This window comes from Schistocerca nitens, chromosome 8 (assembly GCF_023898315.1).
Source record: "Schistocerca nitens isolate TAMUIC-IGC-003100 chromosome 8, iqSchNite1.1, whole genome shotgun sequence".
Classification (NCBI taxonomy): Eukaryota; Metazoa; Arthropoda; class Insecta; order Orthoptera; family Acrididae; genus Schistocerca; species Schistocerca nitens.
Window position 1 is genome coordinate 278,699,755 of NC_064621.1, and position 23,800 is coordinate 278,723,554.

At 43.3% G+C, this 23,800-nt stretch overlaps 1 protein-coding gene across 5 annotated transcripts in view; it reads right to left on the reverse strand.

Annotated features, from left to right (window-relative positions):
* The window catches only part of LOC126198586 (myrosinase 1-like), a 206,267-nt gene that overhangs the window by 110,598 nt on the left and 71,869 nt on the right, over nucleotides 1-23,800 (reverse strand). For all 5 annotated transcript variants that reach the window (XM_049935028.1, XM_049935029.1, XM_049935027.1 and 2 more), the window contains 3 exons: nucleotides 23,274-23,457; nucleotides 4,001-4,095; nucleotides 1,570-1,717 (listed from right to left, as the gene is read on the reverse strand). In XM_049935028.1, coding sequence (XP_049790985.1) covers nucleotides 1,570-1,717; nucleotides 4,001-4,095; nucleotides 23,274-23,457 — 427 coding nt within the window. The remainder of the gene's footprint in view (nucleotides 1-1,569; nucleotides 1,718-4,000; nucleotides 4,096-23,273; nucleotides 23,458-23,800) is intronic.

A 23,800-nucleotide genomic window follows, 5' to 3' on the forward strand; every position in this document is an offset into this window, starting at 1 on the left:
TCTCTCATCAGGCCTCCACGGGAACAGCCATCCCAGTCGCCATCCTATGGGACCGTCTGCCTTGAGGTGTTCAGCCTCAGCATCAATGTGCCAAGGTTCGAACTGAGACTTTCTCAGCCGCCGATCAAGTGGGTGTTCACCGTGAACAGGAGCTGCCAGTCGAACTCCAAGGCCGCCATGACTGGGGCAGTCCCCTACCGCACCTCGTTAGTAGCACATTAGTACTGACCACAGGGCCAGAACGTGATGCAGCTCTGCCGCTGGCCGAGAATATCTATCACTCAAAGTCGCTCTGCTTCTGAGCCATACTGAGCTTGGCAGCCGCAGCTGACTACATCACAGTGCATAGGCGCCTAAGAAAGTGAATTCGATGCCCTCTCCACGCCTCCTAGATGTGGGAACCGGATCTCCAAATGCGCACTAAACCAAATAAATGAATCAACTATTACTAAGCCAAATGTGATTGGACCTCCCCTCGCATACCCACTAGAGAACCTCCGGGCCCTACTGTTTGTTGTGTTGCAGCAGTCCTATTTGCGGTGTTGTGCCTTTACCTTCCCCCGACCTTTGATTTGACTGACATAGAGAGACGTAAATCAGTCTCGATCAGCCTTTCCCAAAACAGAAAGACCCACCTAGAATTTTTACTTGAAGGTCAAATTTTGAATTGCGAGTGCTTTGAGTCACGTTTGTAACTTTTGCTGCTGCGCATCTTTTGTGTTCGATCAGAGTTGCATTGGACTAAAAGTGCTTAAGAACCATGTAATTCTTGTCGAATACCAATCATGCTCTCTTATTTCGGCAACTGCTGAATCCTTTTTGTTCTCTCAAGGAAATATAAACAATCTCAAGGTGGATTTTCAAATGGTTCAAATGGCTCTGAGCACTATGGGACTCAACATCTTAGGTCATAAGTCCCCTAGAACTTAGAACTACTTAAACCTAACTAACCTACGGACACCACACACACCCATGCCCGAGGCAGGATTCGAACCTGCGACCGTAGCAGTCCCGCGGTTCAAGGTGGATTTTTGTTCAGTTGATTCAACAACGGGCCTTCGAAGAGAATTTCAAGTAACATTTATTACGAAGGTGAGGAAAGACATTTTATTTGTATCTTTCCCTTCTGTGTTTTTCATAATAATTAATCACCTTATTAAATACATCGTTTTCTTCAAGAATATGATAAATCTGGTGACGCTGGATAACGAGTATCTCAGCTGTAGATTATTTTTTTGCTAAGAGTTTATTTTTATATTAATTTTCAGCTCAGCTGCGTTTGTTTCATTTGCAATTGATTTCGAAGCTTTTTATGACCTGAACTGCTAGCAGCTAGGCGCAGTTGTCGAAATAAAATTCACCGGCAAGTGGACTCTAAATTAGCAGGTGCTGTGATACAGCAGCAACGCAAACTGGCGGGTGTATTTCACTTCGACAACTGTGCCCACGTGCCTCAAGTTGAAGCCGAAAGAGGTTTCTAAACCGACTGAAAATAAAAACGGAAAAAAGTGATAAACAACGAATGTGTTCGCTTTTAGAGGTACTTAAATGCTATAATAAAAGACGTACGTCTGAAGTAACGAATTTCTTCCGGGGTGAAACGCGGCAGACGCGACCGTTTTCTTCCTTCTAGTTTGCTGTTCCTGTCGACTCTCTCTCGGACCACCCTCGGGTAATCTCCTTCCTCGGAGTAAATGGCGTGCAGCCACAGACCAATCTGTGAAAACAAAAAAATCCAAAGAATGATGCTCAAAATCTTCGTAAGAGAGTGTAATATATAAATCATGGAATGTTGTACAACATCCCCTTTGCGAAATATTCCTCACATTCCGCGAATTACATTTGATGGCTAACCACAAAATAACCTCCGCTGGGCTGTAAATGAAATACTGGAATATCTCAGGAATATTTGTTGCAAGAATATTTAAACCATACCTTTGCATTACTTTTGTACATAATCGCCATTCATAGTTAAGCATTTATCATGTCTCTAACTCGATGTGAAATTCCTTCAACATAAAATTCTGCCGCGTGAATTGCAGCCAGCCTGGGACAGCATTTTGAAGTTTCTTATTGGAGTCGAAGAACTGGGTGCCAAGCCTCTTTTTCAAGTTCCCGAAGAGGTGGAAATCACTTGGAGTCAACTGTGGACTGTAGGGCAGATGTTAAAAAATATCACATATGAAACGATTCAAAAATCCTTCTGTCCGCCGTGCAGAGTGTGGAAGTGCATAAATATGACACTGGCAATGAAGAGGTCGCTTCGCTTTTTTTTTTGATTGGCGCTTCTCAGTTTTCTGACTTCTACAGAGTAGACCTCAGAGTTCGTTAACCTTGCGTATTCTAAAAAATCAATAAACAAGACTCCCTTAATGTCCCAAAAATAGTAACCGTAGCTTTTCTTCTGGCCGACAGAAGTTGTTTTTCCCTTTAGGTTGTATTACCTCACACCATTGAACACTGATGTTTTGTCTCCATATCCTGTCACCAGCCACTATTTTTCCCAGTAGGTCCTTTCCTCTAGCGTTGTAACGAAACAGAAAACGGTAATCCGCTTAATTTTGTAGCTCTCTTTGGAAAGCAAAGAGCACAAATACAGGGTATTGATAACGATCTGTATCTGGGTGACTGCTCGTTGTCGAATAACTTATCAAAACGTTCTTTCTGTTACACGATAGGTGTATGTATGAGCATTGTCATGCTGAAAAGACGCATCTCCCTGACGTCTCAGGACCGCAAGAAAATTGGCAGAACTTATACAGGGTGTTCCGAAACTATTCGTTCAAATTAATAGAGGAGGTAGAGGATATCAAAACAAATATATTTAGTTATAATACATTTGGGTCCTGACATCTGTTTCGGTTGCTAGGTACAATGTACACGAAGGTTGGTTGCATGCTAATTGCAGCAATGGCATTCACAGTAACTGCTTGAATGCGCGACCATTGGCCTGTATGCACGCAGTATATCGTCGAACTATTGACTGTCCTGTCCGTTCGAAGATTTCTTCACCTCCGCAGTGGTGCCAGCAGTGAAGCGAATTCTAACGGCGATGTCTTCTTCTTTTTCCGCGACAGTTTCAGGCACCAACTGCTCCATATTCCCCCAGGGGAAGAAATCCAGACACAGGAGGTCAGGTGACCTGGGTGGCCAGGTGACCTGGGTGGCCAGGCTACTGAACCAGTTCGGCCGATCCACCGAGTCCCAAACGTGGCTGTCAGATGATTCTTCTAATCAATGGTGAAATGGGCTGGTGCCCCATTGTACTGGCGGAATCTTTGTATAACATTCAGAGGTGCATACTCCAGAAATTCTGGCAGCATATGCTCCACGATGATGCAGTATCTCCTGAGGCGGAATGGAAGAATGAATGGTCCAATCAACACATCACCATTGTTGTTACAAGCTGGTGTTACTTACGAATGAGTAGGTGTGTTTCCAAGCAGGCCTCAGAGCCAACGATTCTTACAAAGAGCAGTCTGAATGTCAGTATACATTCCCAGTCAGTGAAACCGACAAAATAGCTTGCGTCAGCACTTTTGACAAAATGTTCCCTAACATTACAACTTGACTTCAGAAACCAAATGTTCCATATCGAATTATATTTGTTTTGATTTTCTCTACCTCCTGTATTTATTAATAGTTACGGATCACCTTGTATATCCTGCAGTGTTCAGTGCTCACTCCACGAACACCAGAGTTGTACGGTTACTACAAGCTATGGCTCTACGCCCCGATGCACCTTGCGTTAGAACTTCAGACTGACTATCCATTAACATTGAATAAATTGGTACAGCTTCTAAATTCTTTTGTTAATCATCCTGTATAATACTTCAAGAAATTTCTGTTCTCAAGATAAGGTATAACAGTTTTGACTCTCCGACAATAAACTGACAGCGACCGCAATATTGTGTAAGCAGAAAAGCATCGGCTAGATTCCGCCGCCAGGAAAAATTTTTGCTCTAAGATGAAAATTGGATGCTCAGTAAATAGTACTCACTTTAAACTGCAACGTTCGCTCGGCTGCCTCCACGTCTTCTGTAGAATTGGTCTTGGCCTGTTGCCATTCGCAGTTGAGTGCTATGCCGACTTGCCCTGCAATGAAAATCACTAGTGTTTTATGACCGTTCTTGCAGTGACCACACTTACCCAACCCATGACTCTACAGGGTGAAAATTATTTAAATCGACAAATCCAGAAGGTTGCATGGGACAATGAAAACACTTTTTCTACCAAGACACAACAACGTTAACACAACATAATTACTTCGTTTACAGTAGTGACTGCAAAAGGCCTCCATTGATTTGTAAGTATAGGGTCATGTTGTGTCCTTAATTCTTACAGCTGTTGCTACTACCTGGGCAACCAGATCCTCTTCTGATTCAACAGGGGTTTTGTGAACAACGTTGGACATCTCTCGTCCAGAGATGTCAAATCAGGGAATAGATTGCGTCATGGTACCACCACTGTCAATCCACTTTTCTGGAAATTGTCGGTTTAAGACTAGGCCCACAGGAGGACTGAATGTGCCGGTGCCTCGTCATATTGGAACATATTGGAAACACGTGCGTTGTCTTGTAGCGTCATCCAGCAACTCTGGCAACGCTCTGCCGAGGAACTGTAATAATACCTGTCATATAATGGTCTAGGCAGTCACCAACACATCTGCCCACACATTCATGTAACCCCCCCCCCCTCCCTGTCGGAGGTTCGAGTCCTCCCCTCGGGCATGGGTGTGTGTGTTGTCCATAGCGTAAGATAGTTTAAGTTAGATTAAGTAGTGTGGACGCTTAGGGACCGATGACCTCAGCAGTTTGGTCCCATAAGATCTTATCACAAATTTCCAATTTTACATTCATGTAGAACCGTAATTGATAAGCGCGAGAAAATGTGGCTTGGGGGTTAACCTCATTGGAAACCTGCGAATTGTGGATGTTGAAGAACCCATCACACCTGAACACTGCTTCATCTGCAAACAGCACAGCGGACGGAAAGCATTTGACATTGTTCCAGCTACCACTGCGAAAACTGCGCTATGAGTAGATACTCCTCTGCATATTGTACACACGCTGTAAGTGAAATGGATTAACAGTTGCTCAAAAATGAGTTTATTACATGTGCCTGATTCGTCTCCATGTCATCCGCAATAGCATGAGTGCTGAGAGCTGTTATGCCCTTTACCGGATTAAAAAATGCTCACAAGTAACTCTGACGTGAGATAAAATTGGAAATTTGTGGTAAGTTTATATGGGACCAAACTGCTGAGGTCATTGGTCCCTATGAGATAAAAATATTTATTTTGGTGTCCAGTGCAACCACCCAGATTTTGTCGGTTTAAATAATATTCACCCGGTATGCGAGTGAGTCCCGTTTGCAAGAGCTCCTAAAATATGAAGTTAGGCGTCCATACACGTTTATGTTTCTTAAACACTGTTCTAATTCTTAGATATCTTATTATATTCTTTTTCATGTTAATCTGTCATGATGATATCCTGAATTTCGATGTGGAAAGTAAAATAGAGGTTCGATCACAGAATGGAATTCAGAGGACTATATACCTAAAATAGGAGAGGAATGTAGTTGCACATACGACCAGTGTAAGCACTCGTAGCATAATCACGCTGCTTATAGTAATCAGCTAGCGCATCTCACTATCACAGTTGCCTTGGTCTACTGGCATGCCTACTCGGTCGGTGATGAATTCTTTTTTACCAAAATACAGGACACTTTGGTAGGATTGTGGCAAGGGGAGTACATGATACCCATGGCGTCTACTTTGAAACACGTTCGACCTTGCATTTTATAAATACTAGACATCCTGAAACTTCCTGGCAGATTAAAACTGTGTGCCGGACCGAGACTCGAACTCGGGACCTTTGCCTTTCGCGGGCAAGTGCTCTACATAACTGAGCTACCAAACCACGACTCACGCCCCGTCCTCACAGCTTTACTTTTGCCAGTACCTCGTCTCCTACCTTCCAAACTTTACAGAAGTTCTCCTGCGAACCAGTTGGTAGAGCACTTGCCCGCGAAAGGCAAAGGTCCCGAGTTCGAGTCTCGGTCCGGCACATAGTTTTAATCTGCCATGGAAGTTTCATATCAGCGCACACTCGGCTGTAGAGTGAAAATTTCATTCTAGATACATCCCCGAGGCTGTGGCTAATCCATGTCTCCGCAATAGCCTTTCTTTCAGGAGTGCTAGTTCTGCTAGGTTCGCAGGAGAGCTTCTGTAAAGTTTGGATGGTAGGAGACGAGGTACTGGCAGAAGTAAAGCTGTGAGGACGGGGCGTGAGTCGTGCTTGGGTAGCTCAGTTGGTAGAGCACTTTCCCGCGAAAGGCAAAGGTCCCGAGTTCGAGTCTCGGTCCGGCACACAGTTTTAATCTGCCAGGAAGTTTCATATCAGCGCACACTCGGCTGTAGAGTGAAAATGTCATTCTACTAGACATCCTGCTGGCAGGGGTCATTGAATCAGTGACCACTGTGCAGCAGGTTACCACTCTGAAGCCAAGGAGGCATTTTCGCTCAAACGTCACCTACAAAAGTAGACATATCTGTCGCTGGGCTTACCTAAATGCCCTCAACCGAGGGAAACATTAGCGTGCTGTAGACATTGTCACACCATGCAGACCGTTTTGCCCACTAATGGAGTTGTGGGCACTGAGTGTCCGTCGCATACCGAGGAGCATAAAACAGCGTCACACGAACGATGGTAGCTGCTATCCCCTCTTTTGCATCACAGTGCAAGGTTTTGATAAGGGGCTGTAACGTGCACTGCATCTCAGTAGTGTTCCGTGCAAGCCGGCCGAAGTGGCCGTGCGGTTAAAGGCGCTGCAGTCTGGAACCGCAAGACCGCTACGGTCGCAGGTTCGAATCCTGCCTCGGGCATGGATGTTTGTGATGTCCTTAGGTTGGTTAGGTTTAACTAGTTCTAAGTTCTAGGGGACTAATGACCTCAGCAGTTGAGTCCCATAGTGCTCAGGGCCATTTGTTCCGTGCACTGTAAAGACTCGTTGTCCAGTCACAGTAATTTTTCTCTTCAGTAATAAATTTAGCATCGCTGGTACTAATGGTTACGAAATACGAACTGAGACAATAAAAATTTCATGTCTAGGTTTTTAAAGTAGTCTCGGTTTTTAAAGTAGAAAAGTGCTCTGTGAAGACGCGTTGTCCAGTCACAGTTAATTTTTCTCTTCCTCAATAAATTTAGCATCGCCGGTACTAATGGTTACGAAACACCAACTGAGAAAATAAAAATTTCATGTCTCGGTTTTTAAAGTAGTCTCGGTTTTTAAAGTAGAAACTGATAATCAATGGACGATTAGGAAGAAGTGGTGCAGGAACTGCTCTTCAGTTATGCATCAGGCCAGTGATAGGGTAACGGTTAATCGGCATCGATTTACTACAGTGCGAAAGCAATTTTCTATTCAGCCTAGTTTAGTTTACAACTAAATTACGTTTTTTTAAATTATTTATTTTATTGTTTCAGTCTGAAGAGTGGTTTGATGCAGCTCCCCACACTAGCCTTTCCTGTGCAAACAATTTCATCTCTACACAACCCCTGCAACCTTCCTCCATTTGGTCGTGCTTTCTGTAAACAAGCCTGGGTCTCCCTCTGTAGTTTTTAACATCAGGATGTGTCTGCTATACTGGAGATGTTCACAAAAACCATTGGCAACCCTTCGGGCACCTTGGATAGGCGTTAAGCCTAATGGCCCCTGCACGCCTCAGTGTCATGAAATCGTCCTAACCCGTTAAAGGTTGGACACCAGGCGGCGGTACCACCGCGACAACACGCCGCCTCTTCCAAGGGACCTATTCGCGTCTGCCACGCACTTGACCTGAAAATAGTATCGCGAGTATTCCGCCGCCGGCTGCTATAAGGGTCGGTGCCAGAGCTGCACAGGTTACCTGCAGAAACTCTGTCCTCATCAAATCTCCCTCTCCCTCTTTGCACACTGATCTTCTTCGGAAACTTCCCTTCATTACCTTTGGCTCATATGCGTCCCTTACCCCTTTCCGTACCTCCTCCTCACCTAGTCAGCCCAGCCCCCTCGTCGTCTGCTGACCCTCACCGCCGTGATCAAAAAACTCAGCCCTGTGGTCACGGAGGTGGAGGTGATGGTGGAACCGAATGCCACCCTGCGCTGGAAATCCGCTCATCCCCTCCATATCTACAACAATTCTGGCCCTCATGCGTGTATTTACTGGCACCACCTCCTCCATAGATCACCTCCTCACTCAGAGAGCCCCGTTGAATCCTCCCATTCCCCTCCTCAATCCTACCACTACCAACACTGTCTCCTCTACAACGACCACATCTACAACTGTAAAACCCCTCCCCCTCACCTGCCTCCACTATAACGCCTCCCACTTCCTCAATCAGTGTCCTAAGCTCGCCTCTCTTGCTTCCTGCAACACTTGCAATGAACCCCACTCCATCTACTCCTCCAAATGCAGAGCCAACCCCCTCCCATTAACCACTGTCCTCATTCGCCCCATCGACAAACACATCCACCCTAACAATTCCTTACACCCTCCCCCTATGGCTGAAGACATCATCTGGTTCCTGACCATCATCCTCCAGAATATCCACCCCTTCCGATCTCCCCACCTCCCTTGTCACCCACTCCTTCTTCCACTTGAATACCTACCCCACCTACCCCTACAACCAGGCCTGCTTCCCGTGTTATGCTGTTCCCTAAAGCCAACACACCCACCTCTGATATTTATTTATTTATTTACACGTCAAGTTCTTTAGGACCAAATTGAGGAGCAAATGTCCAAGGTCATGGAACGTATCAGTGCATGAAATTACAACATAAAAGTAATAACAGATAATAATAAAATGTTTATTAACCCGAAAAATGTCAGTCCATAAGTTTAAGTAAGCGCAGTCAACAATACAACAAGAATCAACTGAATTTTTCAAGAAACTCCTCAACAGAACAAAAGGAGTGACCAATGAGGAAACTCTTCAGTCTCGATTTGAAAGCGCGTGAATTACTACTAAGATTTTTAAATTCGAGTGGTAGCTTATTGAAAATGGATGCAGCAGTACACTGCGCACCTTTCTGCACAAGAGTTAACGAAGTCCGATGCAAATTCAGGTTTAATTTCTGCCGAGTATTAACTAGGTGAAGGCTGCTTTTTCTTGGGAATAAGCTAATATTGTTAACAAGAAATGACAGTAAGGAATATACAGTGTGTCCCATTTATCTTGATCACCCTAAATAACTGTTTGTCCAGATGCAAATTACAAAATGTTTCAAGCAAATGTTCTTTAGCCGTCAGGGGGACATCTATCAGCATGATTGCCTTCGTTAAAGCTTTCTTTTCTACAAAGATATGAACAGCGATATGCCTTTTTTTTTAAATGCACCCGGTATTTTTGTTCGGTAATTAATTTGCTCTCCTAAAAACCTATTCAAAAATGTATCACAGTATACCATTTATCGAAACACAATGTTATTAATTACGTAACACAACACTGACGTTGACGCTCCCAGAACTTAGTGCAGGTACTCGGGGTAATGGAACACATCCACGTGCTGACGTTGGCAGAGGACAAATGTAAACATAAGTAGAGTGCACACCCGTATTCGGTCAACCATCGTTGTAGAAATGCTACTCATCTAAGACGCATGTAAGTTAGCAGAACAGTAATTGCAATAATGTTTTGTTATGTACGGATACATTTAGTACAGTAGTTTAGTCTTTTTAAATACTGTTGTGCAGAGTAGGCATACAGTAAAGGCTGTCCTTCCTACAAACTGCATCGACATAACGTTTCTTTTATTGTTGTTGAAGGTAGGCGGAATGCCACGCAGGCAGCGGAACTGTACAGAGAGCGATATCCTGACAAGAACCCACCTTCCCGACGAATGTTTTCTCGTATTGTTACGACGCTTCCGGAAACGGGAAGTTTCAAATCACGACAATGCATTTGTCGTAGCACTCGCACAGACGAAGCTGCCGAAGTTGCTGTTGGCGCTTCCTTTGCCATGAATCCACCTGTGAGCACACGACAGCTTGAACACGAGATTGGCATTCCTAAAACCAGTATACATCGTATTCTTACACTTCACTGGTCCCATCCTTACCATGTACGCCTACATGAAGAATTGCACCGGAATGATATCCAGAGACGTGTAAAGTTCTTTCAGTAGGCAAAATAGCAAATCCTCACCAACCCCAACTTCTTCTCCAATGTTCTATTTACCGACGAATGTTCCTTCTCAAACAAAGGACAGATAAATACAAGGAACACACATTATTGTTCCAGCAACAAGCCACGATGTCTTGGACGGGGTGAACATCAGCGTCAGTGGAGAGATAAGGTCTGGTGTGGGATGCTTGGTACTACAATTATTGGCCCTTATTTCATCAATGGTAGTCTAAACAGCACAGCGTATGCCAACTTCCTCTTCTGGATGAAGTGCCGCTAAGAACCAGAATACTTATGTGGTATCAACACGATGGATGTCCAGCACATAATCCTTGCGTGCACATCGTGTTCTGTACCGAAGGTATCCTGCCAGATGGATTGGTCGAGGAGGAACAGTTACTTGGCCTGCTAGGTCTCCTGATTTAAATCCTCTGGACTTCTTTCTTTGGGGATGCATTAAATATGTTGCCTATCGCGATATTCCAAAAAGTGCAGAGGACATACGGGAACGTGATAGGTTGTAATTCTCTTCAGCAGGCCACAATGGAAGCAGTAAATAATTCCTTCATTCAACGAGAGCACCAGTGGTTCACACGGCTCTGAGCACTATGGGACTTAACTGCTGAGGTCATCAGTCCCCTAGAACTTAGAACTACCTAAACCTAACTAACCTAAGGACACCACACACATCCATGCCCGAGGCAGGATTCGAACCTGCGACCGTTGCGGTCACGCGGTTCCAGACTGTAGCGCTTAGAACCGCTCGGCCACTCCGGCCGGCGAGAGCACCAGTGTATTGGTGTCCAGCGTCACCACTATGAGCACCTTTAAATGTTATACTCCTCAGCAATAGTACAGGAGAGTCAAAATCAGTTTTGCATTATATTTTTACTTGGTTTTCATTTGTTTTCTGACAATTCCAGCAAGTGGACGAGTTGTGATCCCGGGCTCAAAGTCAGTGTTGTGTAATGTAATTAATAACGTTGTGTTTCAGTGAATGGTACACTGTGATGTATTTTTGAACAGGTCTTTAGGAGAGGAAATGAATTACCGAATAAAAAATACAGGGTGCCATTTAAAAAAGTTACACCGCTATTAATATCTTGGTAAAAAACAAAGGTACAACGAATCCATGCTGATTATTGTCTCCATGACGGCTAAAGAACATTTGCTCGAAGCATTTTGTAATTTGCATCTGGATAAACAGTTATTTAGGGTGGAGAAGATAAATGGGACACCCTGTATATGCTTAACAATCATATACAACCGTTCGCTCGACGAAAGATCCGTACCCAAAGAATGGCAAGTTGCACAGGTTGCACAGGCCCATCTCGTTAACATCGATATGCAGCAGGATTTTGGAACATGTATTGTGCTCGAACGTTATGAATTACCTCGAACAAAACCGTCTATCAACATTGGTTTACAAAACACCGTCCTTGTGAAACACAACTAGCTCTTTATTCGCATTAAGTGTTGAGTGCTATTGACAATGGATTTCAGATCGATTCCGTATTTCTGGATTTCCGGAAGGCTTTTGACACTGTGCCACACAAGCGGCTTGCAGTGAAATTGCGTGCTTATGGAATATCGTCTCAGTTATGTGACTGGATTTGTGATTTCCTGTCAGAGAGGTCACAATTCGTAGTAATCGATGGAAAGTCATCGAATAAAACAGAAGTGATTTCTGGCGTTCCCCAAGGTAGTGTTATAGGCCCTTCGCTGTTCCTTATCTATATAAACGATTTGGGAGACAATCTGAGCAGCTGTCGTTTATCGACTAATAAAGTCATCAGAAGATCAAAACAAATTGCAAAACGAATTAGAAAAGATATCTGAATGGATCGAAAATTGGCAGTTGACCCTAAATAACGAAAGTGTGAGGTCATCCACATGAGTGCTTAGAGGAATTTGTTAAACTTCGATTGCACGATAAATCAGTCATATCTAAAGGCCGTAAATTCAACTAAATTCATGGAAATTACAATTACGAACAACTTAAACTGGAAGGAACACACAGAAAATGTTGTGGGGAAGACTAACCAAAGACTGCGTTTTATTGGCAGACACATAGAAAATGTAACAGATCTACTAAGGACACTGCCTATACTATGCTTGTCCGTCCTCTTTTAGAATACTGCTGCGTGGTGTGGGATTCTTAACAAATAGGACTGACGGAGTACATCGTAAAAGTTCAAAGAAGGGTAGCGCGTTTTGTATTATCGTGAAACATGTGAGAGAGTGTCACTGAAATGTTACAGGATTTGGGCTGGACGTCATTAAAAGAAAGGCTTTTTCGTTGCGACGGAATATTCTCACGAAATTCCAATCACCAAGTTTCTCTTCCTATGAGAATCGATCACCATGATAAAATAAGGGAAATCAGAGCAAATACGGAAAGATGTAGGTGTCCTTTCCGATCGCTATACCAATTGGAATACCAGAGAATTGTGAAGGTGGTTCGATGGACCCTCTGCCAGGCACTTACATGTGATTTACGGAGTATCCATGTAGATGTATATATACTGAGAGGCCAATGTCAAAATACCCAGACTCCTGAAGAGGGGTCAACAAGAGATTCGTGAACTAACACCACTTATTACCCTAACCGCCAGTTTCTGAGCAAAAAATATCCTTTTAGAATGGGAAGAGTTACCCAAAAATATAATAATACACAAGCAAATGAAAATCAGCAAAGTAGACTAATTTTCGTGTCGAACTATCACTCACTTCAGATACCGTTCGAATAGAAAAAATGGCTGCATTAAGCCTTTGAACACGATTCTGAACGTGGGCTTTCCACGAAAGTTTACTATCTATGTGAACACCTAGAAATTTGAACTGTTCAGTTTCACTAATCACATGCCCACACTGTGAAACTAAAGCGTCAGGTTTTCTCGTATTGTTACGACGCTTCCGGAAACGGGAAGTTTCAAATCACGACAATGCATTTGTCGTAGCACTCGCACAGACGAAGCTGCCGAAGTTGCTGTTGGCGCTTCCTTTGCCATGGATCCACCTGTGAGCACACGACAGCTTGAACACGAGATTGGCATTCCTAAAACCAGTATACATCGTATTCTTACACTTCACTGGTCCCATCCTTACCATGTACGCCTACATGAAGAATTGCACCGGAATGATATCCAGAGACGTGTAAAGTTTTTTCAGTGGGCAAAATAGCAAATCCTCACCAACCCCAACTTCTTCTCCAATGTTCTATTTACCGACGAATGTTCCTTCTCAAACAAAGGACAGATAAATACAACTTAGGCCATGAACTGCACTATTTGAAACTGAGCCAAAGTTGCACACAACATCCCTTACTACCAGCAAAAAAAAAAAAAAAAATATTAGTTACCCATAATACTAGAGGGCATATCAATTAGAACATGAGTGGCACCAACACTGATCCCTGGAGCACCTCTCCACTTGACTGTACCCCACTCAGACCCCACATCACAGCCATTCTCAATACTGTGAATAATGACCTTCTGCTGTCTGTTGCTAAAGTAAGAGGTGAACCAATTGTGATCTGCTCCCCGTATTCTGTAATGGTCCAACTTCCGGAGCAATATTTTGTGATCAACACAATCAAACGCATTAGGTAAATCAAAGAATATGCCTAGCGTTCGAAATCTTTTGTTTAGCCCATCCATTACTTCAGAGAGAAAAGACAATATAGGATTTTCAGTTGTTAAACGACTTCTAAAGCCGAACTATACATTTGATAGCGAATCGTGTGATATAAAATGATCAATTATCCTTACATACACAGACTTTTTAATAACTTTAGCAAACACTGATGGCATAGAAATAGGTCTAAAATTGTGTGCATTATCGCTTTCTCCATTTTTATGAAGCGACTTTAGTACTGAGTACTTTAATCGTTCAGGAAACTGAGCATATCTAAAGGAAAAATTACGTATATTGCTAAATACAGGGCTAACATGTGCAGCTCAGTACTTTAATGTTCTGCTAAGCACTCTATCATATCTATGAGAGTCCTTAGTCTTCAGTGATTTAATTATTGACTCAGTATCCCCCTTGTCTGTGCCACAGTGGAGTATTTCAGACATCAGTCTCGGAAAGGCATTTGCCAAGAAAGTTATATGATTCCCTGTAGAAACAAAATTTTTATTTAATTCACCAGCAATGCTCAGAAAATGATTGTTAAATACTGTACATATATCTGATTTATCAGTAACAGAAATATTTTTACTACAAACTGACTTTATATCGTTGACTTCATGCTCCTGACCAGACACTTCCTTCACAACTCACCATATGTTTTTAATTTTATCCTGTGAATTAGCTATTCTATTTGCATACCACATACTCTTTGCATTCCTAATAACATTTTTAAGTACCTTACAATACTGTTTGTAATGGGCTACTGCAGCTTGATGGTAACTACTTCTAACATTTTGATATAATTCCCGCTTTGTTCTACATGATATCCTTATCCCACTAGTCAGCCAACCGTGCTGTCTATTACTGCTAGTACCCCGTTTAGAAAGTTCTAATGGAAAGCAACTCCCAAAGAGCATGAGAAATGTGTTAAGGAAAGCGTTATATTTATGTTCTTTGCACTATAAATATCCTGCCACTCTTGTCCTTGACGAAGTTTAAAAAACTCTCTATTGGTGATGGATTAACTTTCCCACTTAGTTGGTAATTATATGTTCCATTTGTTTGAGTACAAAAACCTTTTAGGGTTAAAATTTGTGTGTCATGGTCCGAAAGGCCATTCACCCTTTTACTAACAGAATGGCCATCTAGTACTGAAGAATGAATAAAAATGGTGTCTATGGCTGTGCTACTGTTCCCCTGCAGCCTAGTTGGAAAAAATGCAATCTGCATCAGATCATATGAATTTAGGAGATCTACCAACATCCTTTTTCCTGCATCATCATACACAAAATTTATTGAAGTCAGCACATATAACTCATTTCTGGTACTTCCTACAAAGTGAATCAAGAACCTTCTCTAGCTTGAGCAGAAATGCTCTGAAGTCAGAGTTAGTGGACCTATAAACAGCAACAATTAGAAGTTAAGTTGCACTAAATTCAACTGCCCTGCACAAAATTCAAAAAACTGTTCAGTGCAGTGCCGTGGTACGTCTATGGATTTAAATGGAATACTGTTTTTATGTACATAGTCACTCCCCCACCTCACAAGGAACTGCTTGAAAAACAGCCAGCTGATCTGTATCCTGACAAAGGAAGCCTCTGAATTGTCGAATTATTTAAGTGGTGCTCCGATATACCAATAATTTCAGAGACAACATCTATAACTAGTTCACTAACTTTATCCCTAATACCTCATATATTTTGATGAAATATGCTAATTCCTTCTCTTCTTGGAAACATGACGTCCTCTGAAGGTGAGCCCTTAGTTAGAGGGACTTCCTTTAAGCAGGTATACCTATCAGCTGACTTCAGTCTCAAAATGGTGCAGCTCTAACACCAACTATTATAGGATTTTTTCCATGAGTGATCCCACCAGCGCCCAGTACAATGTCACCTATAAGCTTTGCCAGCTTCCCCTTCTCATACTTATTGAGGTGAAGGCCATGCCTGGTGAAACCCAATCTACTGACAGACCCAGCTGGCACCACTGAGATACGACCCATGGTCTCTGCCATCAGCACCCTCTCCAGCCTCATGTTAACGCGCCCAACAGCCACATTAAGATGAGGCCGATCATGATGCTGAAACAGTTGCATGAAATGCACGTTAGGGCCACCAGTTTGAGCAGCTATCTTTACCAGATTACCACCTACATCATATTCCCCATTCCCCATTCCAACCACTACCACTACCTGATCCTCCGCAAAATTCCTACAAAACTTCCCTATGCTGTCAGTCACCTGAGACAACCCTGCACTAGGCTTGACAATGCTGGTGACCTGGATACCTCTTCCTATCGTTCCATCTGCCTCACCTCCATGTGCAGTAAGGTCTTCGAGTCCATCCTCTCCTGCTGCATTCATCACCACCTTAACCAGGACCACCCCCTTCTCCTTACCCAGTGTGGCTTTTGTCCCACCTTCTAAGCCATCTATCAGCTCCTTAACCGTACCAATCTTCTTTCCCTCCAACTTAACTCCTGTTGCTCAGCTATCTTTGGCTTCCTTGACCTCCAGAAGGTCAACGGCCTTGTCTGGCATCCCAGGCCCCTCTTTAAACTCCAGACCTACGCTCTACCCATCAATTTCTTCCATCTCGTTTCTTCCTTCCTCCCCCACCGTCCATCCTATCTCACTATCCACAATACCAACTCCCACACTATCTATCCCACTGCCAGTGTGCCCAAAGGCTTCGTCCTTTCCCCTCTCCTCTATCTCCTGTATACTGCAGATATGCCCAAACCTCCCCCACCTGTTCACCTTCTCCAATTTGCTGATGACACCGCTTTCCTGGCCCTTTATCCTACCCTCCAATAGTCACAACATACTCTTCAAGCCCACTTCAACCAGTTCACTGCCTGGTGCAACCAGCGGCTCCTTCCAAGTCCCAAGCAATCATCACAGGTTGTACCACCAGCTCCTTCTGGCTCCACGATTTTTACCTCACCATTTATGGTTGTCTTATCCACCTCACTCCTACCCTGAAATACCTTGGCCTCACCCTCGGCCATTACCTCACCTCGTCTCCCCATCTCCATATGATCCAACACAAAGTTCACAACAGACTTCGCCTCCTGAAACTCCTGTCTGGCCAGACATGGGGACTGCATCCTTCCACCATCCTTCACACCTAAAAATCCTTGATCCACCCCATCCTTTATTATGCCAGTGTCACTTGGATTTCTACCCCTCCCAGATTCTATAAAACCGCCAAATCCTTGAATGCCATGCATTTCGCCTCATCTTCCATATCTGTCTCCTATCCCCCATGTTTTCCTCAAAAACATCTGCACCCTGTACATCATCCGTCAACTCGATTCCCCCCCCCCCTACATCACTGGTGTCTTCTATCCTCTCCACCCCCAGCCTGTTGCCGTGCCTTTATCACTGTGTCCCACCCTCTCACCATCTCCACACCTTCCACCTCCTTTCCCAATGCATCTTCCAGCACATCCCCCTCCAGGATGAAGAGCTTTGCCCTGATCTCTACCCCTTCTACCAACTCAAGCCCCACCTTCTTCCCCCCCCCCCACCAGGGCTCTCACTTCTCCTGATAGGTTTTCCTCCCTCCTACGCCCCTTCTCTTTTCCGTGCCCCCCTTCTGTGTCTCTGTGCTCCCTCCTGACTTGCCTTCCCTCTCTATCTCCTGCCTCGCCCGTCTCCTGCCCCTTGGTTCACCCCCGACCAATCTTTTTCTCTTTCTCTCACCCCCTTCAGCCCCCTCCCCCACTACACGTTCCTTTTCCCTTTTTTCCCCTCCTCTCAGGCCTCCTCTCCCTCGGAAGATCTCTTCCAGCAGTTTTATTCTTTGTGTGTGCTCCATCGCTTACATTGGTTTTTTAAGTGTCTCTCGTTCTGGTGTGTTTTTGTACTGTGGCCAACTTTTAACTTGTGCATGTGACTTCAGTGTATTTTATGTGCTCCAAGACTCGCCAACTTTATGTCGACCTTTTTTCAACTGGCCCACAATGAACATTCCAGCGGCAGTGTATATTTTAACCCCCATTGTCTCCACTTATAGGCAAGTTCTTCTGGCTTCAAAAGCCTCTCCTATTCTCCAAGTGGGTGCTACAAACCCCACCGTCTTAGGATGCTTTCGAAGTCCATTGTTGAGAGCGATTCTGTAGTATTCAGCATACGTCGTTGTTTCTCTTGGTGCAATCAAACTGAATCCAGGATAGACTTCTCTGTTCCAATGCTGGTATTGTCCAGGACAGCTTCATTGGACTCACAATATGTTCCACACGATTGTATTTGTCTTTGAAGATCCTAACTGTTTCTTAGTCAGACTCTGGAATCACCACACAGTCAATTTTTCATACCTGTGAGACACTGTAATTGTGATTTTGTTATTATCGTCGTAGCAGAAGTTTCTTTTTTTGTAAACTATGGTCATTATTTTCTCTGTGTCAGTGAGAGCGATATGTCAGTGTTCTATGAACAAATCCCTTCCTTCAGTCAAGTTGTGCCTTAAATTACTCTTCTCCCCAGTGTGATACAGTAGATTCTCATTTGTTACCCGATCTATCCACCTAATCTTCAGCATTTTCTTGTAGCACCATCTCCGAAGGCTTCCATTCTTTTCTTTTTTGAACTGGTTGTCGTCCACATTCCACTTCTGTACAAGTCTACACTCCAAATACCTCTGGCCACGAATTTATAGCATTTCAGTTATATTCATCCTTATCAAATTATACCCATACTATTTTCAGAAGTGCTTTCCTTCCTTTTGATATTTTACATTTTGTATCCCCTCTATTTCGGCCTTCGTCAGTTGTTTTGATACCAGAAAAGCAAAACTCATCTGCTACTCATTAAAAATCCTTCTGAGTGTACATACCGTAAAATGAGTAAAGTACTAAAAATTGGTCTAGAGACACTGTTAAAATAGTTACACATTCAAGCACCAACTCCCCAGATAATTAAGCTTTGTCCTGAGGATGGCCGCTGCAACTCAGTGAAACGTCGGTTTATTTGAGTATTTAAAGTATTGTATAAGATGATTTGTTAAATGAGGTAGTAGTAAACCCAGAAGGATTATAACGAGATTGGCAACGGCTGACTATTTATATCATCTATTACTGTTAGTGTTTCATTTCCTAATCTATCTGATTTAATTCCACTAACCTTCTTTGACTACCTTTAACGTTAGAGCTACGGTGTTATTTATAATCATTCTCCCTGAACCTGAATCCTCTTTCCTAATTTCCCCTTGGTTTCTTTTATTGTTTGCTCAATGTACAGACTGAATGACGTCGGGAATGGGTTACAGCTCTGTCTCAATCACTGCTCAGCTAATGCCCCATTCTCACGTACTTCAAGTCTTATGGAGGCCGTCTGGTTTTTGCACAAGGTGGAAAAATGCGTTGAAAACGTCAGCCAATTTATTTCAGCACCTCAATCGTAAGTTGCTCTGTTGATAAGGTTCATGAATTATCTATTTGATTGTACAGGATAGTTACACGGTAATTAAATTTTCACTACTTGAGCCAGTGTAGACAGAAAACTATTGAGTATGAGTACTCAACTTAACAGAAATAATGTTGAGGCTGTGCGCTGCGGGATTTGCGTTGGTTAGTGTCATGACTCCTTGTTAGGTGCCGGTACCGGTCAGTCAACATCGCGTTGAAACCTGAGCATTAGTGAGCATTACAGTTGTTTACTGGACAATGTGATCCCCCTATCCTCCGTCTCTACACCCTTCATCTCCCTTCCCAAGGTGGCTTCCATCAACTCCCCCTCCCGGATGATGCCCTCTCTCCCTCCATTTATCCCTCCTATCAACTCTGATTCTCACCTCCCCCTCCTTTCCTCCGTCCTTTTCCTGGGCTCCCTCTCCCCCCTTTCCATCCCCTTTTTTCCCCACCTACCCTTTCTCTGCCCCCCTTCTCTCACCCAAGTCCTTTTGCATTTCCCTCCTCTGCCTTTTCCCATTCCCACTCACGTCTGCCCTGCCCCCCCCCCCCACCTCCTTATGAGTCCTCTACCTCCTTCGGTCCCCCCCCCCTTTCGTTTTTCCTCTCCTCCCTCCTTGTTTTCCCCCTCATCTGTCCAGGTTCCCCCCCTCCCCCCATCTGCCCTTGGCTGTGGTGTGTCATCTTTGTGCCGATATTTTAGTGCAGTGTTTACAGTCGATGTTCAGTGTCGTGTGTCTTTTCCAAAGTGTTGCGAACGGAAATCATATTGTCGCTGGGTTTGATTTTTATATCTCTTGTGAACAGAAAACAGACTGTCGCCATGTTTTTTAATTGTCTGTCTACTATTTTACCTGTCTGCTTCGTGTGTTTTTTATTAGCATTGCCAACCCTTTGTTTTATGTTTTAACTTTCCACAATTTTCCGCCGTTTTACAGTTTAAGTCACCGTTTTATCGCCTGCTTTTATTGTTTCTTATCTTCTTATTACGTTTTAAAAAGTCTGTAGGTTGTAGAGCTGCGTACTAAGCTGTTGCCAGCCCGCCCCCTTAGGGGGAATCGAAATTCAATAAAGGAAAAAAAAAGACAATGTGAGCAGGGCTTTCTTCGTACAGCTGTGTTATCAAGACAACAACATTACTGCAGCTGCTCTTCGCAAGTATCGGTGCATTAAAGGAATACGGAGGCATCCTTTTATTCCGCTCCGAGATTGATGAACGTAATTCGGAAGTTTGATCTGGGTAGAGCCCGACGACCAACTGCGACACAATGTTGAAGGAGTCAAACAAGATTAGTGGAATTAAATCAGATAGATTAGGAAGTGAAACACTAACAGTAACAGATGATATAAATAGGCAGGATTCCGCAGCCGGTGTCACTACCACCTCATTTTACAAATCATGTTATAAAATAATTAAAATACTCAAATAAACCGACGCTTCTACGGAGTGGCAGCGGCCATTTCCATGACTGATAACGTTAGACGCAGTGCAGTGCACGAGCTATGCTACGACTGCTGAACTTTCCGTGGGCCACCGTTCGAAAAGTGCTGCGAAGTGGTATGTCTAGTCATTTTATTGAGTAACGTTTGTAATCTGGAACGAAAACAAGATACGCAATTATCAAAACTTACCATCTCATGCGGAAATTAAAAATGTGTTTCTTTCAATTTTCTATTGGTTATTTTTCTTTCGCGTGTCCTTAAAAATGTTTCCACAGAGTTTCATTGCCCTACGATTACTCAATTTTTCAAGATCTTCTCAAATACAATCACCCTGTAGTTCTACTCAGAGACACTGAAGTAAGCTGTTGCCTCATTTTTTACCTTGAGATTGTCTTTCAATAATGAACGGAAATCCACAACCTAATCATCTGTGTCATTTTCTGTTCGTCTTTGGCTGGTTCATGGTCGTCTTCAATAGTTAACATATCACGCTAATCACTTTACGTATCTTCTACATCCCGATACGTTTGTTTTTCGCTCTTCTTGTTTACAGATTTACTGACCGCCAGCGACCTCTGTGAGAAAATCTTTGTTAATATAGACTATGTCATAAAAATGAAAAGTATACGTGTTTCACACAATAGCTGATGTGCTCACAATAAAAAAAAAATGGTTCAAATGGCTCTGAGCACTATGGGACGTAACAGCTATGGTTATCAGTCCCCTAGAACTTAGAACTACTTAAACCTAACTAACCTAAGGACAACACACAACACCCAGTCATCACGAGGCAGAGAAAATCGCTGACCCCGCCGGGAATCGAACCCGGGAACCCTGCGCGGGAACGCTACCGCACGACCACGAGCTGCGGACTTGCTCACAATCCCTCACGCGATTAGTGAAACATATATATATATATATATATATATATATATATATATATATATATATATATATATATATATATATATATATAAGGAGATGGAGCGTAAAAATACGTTTTCGGTCACAAACTCATAATTCAGCATAGTAAAAAAAACAGTAGAAAAAAACTTTCATCCGTCTGATAATATTGCAGCACTTTAAATTCCACGCTTCAATCGGACCACAGAACGAAATTTATATTTTCAAATAATAAATGCATCACTTACTTTTCTCCAAACGTATGTAGCATGTGAAACTGTATTTACCTTGCAGTGTAGCAGGTAAGTTACTGAGGGCAGTGTAGAAAACACAGTGTCCCAGATGGAATGGTCAGTATTCAGGGATACGACAGGGATGATCATTCGAAATAAAAAAGTCTAGTAAACATGGGGCTCTAAAACGCATACCTTAAGAGCTATGAGCACTCCCCTATCTTCGCTTCTGTGAGACATATCTCTCCTACAGAACAAGTGCTCGCAGTTCTTAAGACACCTATCTTAAAGCACATGTTTACTGGAATTTTTGCTTAAAAAAATGGTTCAAATGGCTCTGGTCACTATGCGACTTAACTTCTGATGTCATCAGTCCCCTAGAACTTAGAACTACTTAAACCTAACTAACCTAAGGACATCACACACATCCATGCCCGAGGCAGGATTCGAACCTGCGACCGTAGCGGTCGCGCGGTTCCAGACTGTAGTACCTAGAGCCGCTCGGCCACTCCGGCCGGCTTTTGCTTCAAATGATCGTCCCTATCATACCCCTGAATACTGAACATTCCTTCTCTGGACGCCCTGTTTAGACTGGTGTATCGAAATCCTTCCTTTGTCATGACAAATGAAGAAAAAACGAGTGATTAACTTTCAAGAAAATATGTTTCAGCCTAAGTTAGACACGTAAATGAAAGATTTAGGCTCCAACAAGACTACACAATTGCATATCTTGAGTATTGCTAAAATCAGTAAAGTGCATGAAATGTAAGAAACAAGAAATCAAATGCTGGCTTTCTAACTGTTATCCTCGTAAAGCCAAGGAAAGAATCAGCTCCAGCTTATCAGTGTACAGAACGTAGAATGCCTTGCGCGGTCGTATACACTGTCCAGTGACATTTACTACTTTGAGTACCTGTCAAAAGCCTGAATAACCAACTTTCACAGCACGGACCACTGCGAGAAGTACAGGACTTACAAAATTCTACATGTCTGTGAACACCGACCATGGGAAGTTAATCAACGACTGTAATGTTTTAGTGTCCCGCCGATATGCTTTATATATCCTCAGGAATGCTACTGCTACCATCTGTATCATGTGAGTGATTACTGGAAGTTGATATTGACAATAGGTCCCTGCCGCTGTGGCCGAGCGGTTCTAGGCGCCTCAGTCCGGAACAGCGCTGCTGATACGGTCGCAGGTTCGAATCCTGCCTCCTGCATGGATGTGTGTGATGTCCTTAGGTTAGTTAGGTTTAAATAGTTCAAAGTCTAGGGCACTGATGACCTCACATGTTAAGTCCCATAGTGCTTAGAGCCATTTGAACCATTTTTGAACATAGGTGGTGATCACATTAATGTCATTGGACCTGTATGCCCAGCCAGTAATTTCAAGTTGTTGCAGGTGATGCTACTATACTGTTTGAGAGGCTCATGGCATGAGTTATGAAAAACAACAAAGAATATGGTTGGCTCGTCTCCTTACCGTTCTGCTGCGGACGGAATTCCTTGTCATACATGTGCCACACCTCGGCGTGAGCCTTGATCACCGAGTAGGAGACAAGATAGTCGCCGATACCTGACGCATTTATGCTAGGAGCCTGAGAACCGGTGGAGGCGTAGCCTGTTGCAAACGTGTTTGGCTCGTTGAACGTGGCCCAATATTTCACCTGTAAATTGAAATAATAACCAGAAACGGTTAACAGTTGTTTCAGAAACTTTCATTCGCGATGTATTAGTCTAGAAGGAAGTACTTACGCAAAAGATATAATATAGCTACCAGAGATGACGAAAATAGTATTTTGCAAGAAGTGAATGTGAGGAGAGGTGAACGAGTAGTGTGAAGTAATGCAGAGTGCATTGTGAGGAAAGTGTAAGTAAATAAACAAACAAAATGTGTCTGAAATTGTGTTGCAAATTACAGGCGACAACGTGGGCGGGTGTGTGAGTGAGAGCACTATTTTAAACAACGAATGGCTGTAATGGTGGTGTGTAAGCGTCACTAGAAAAGTG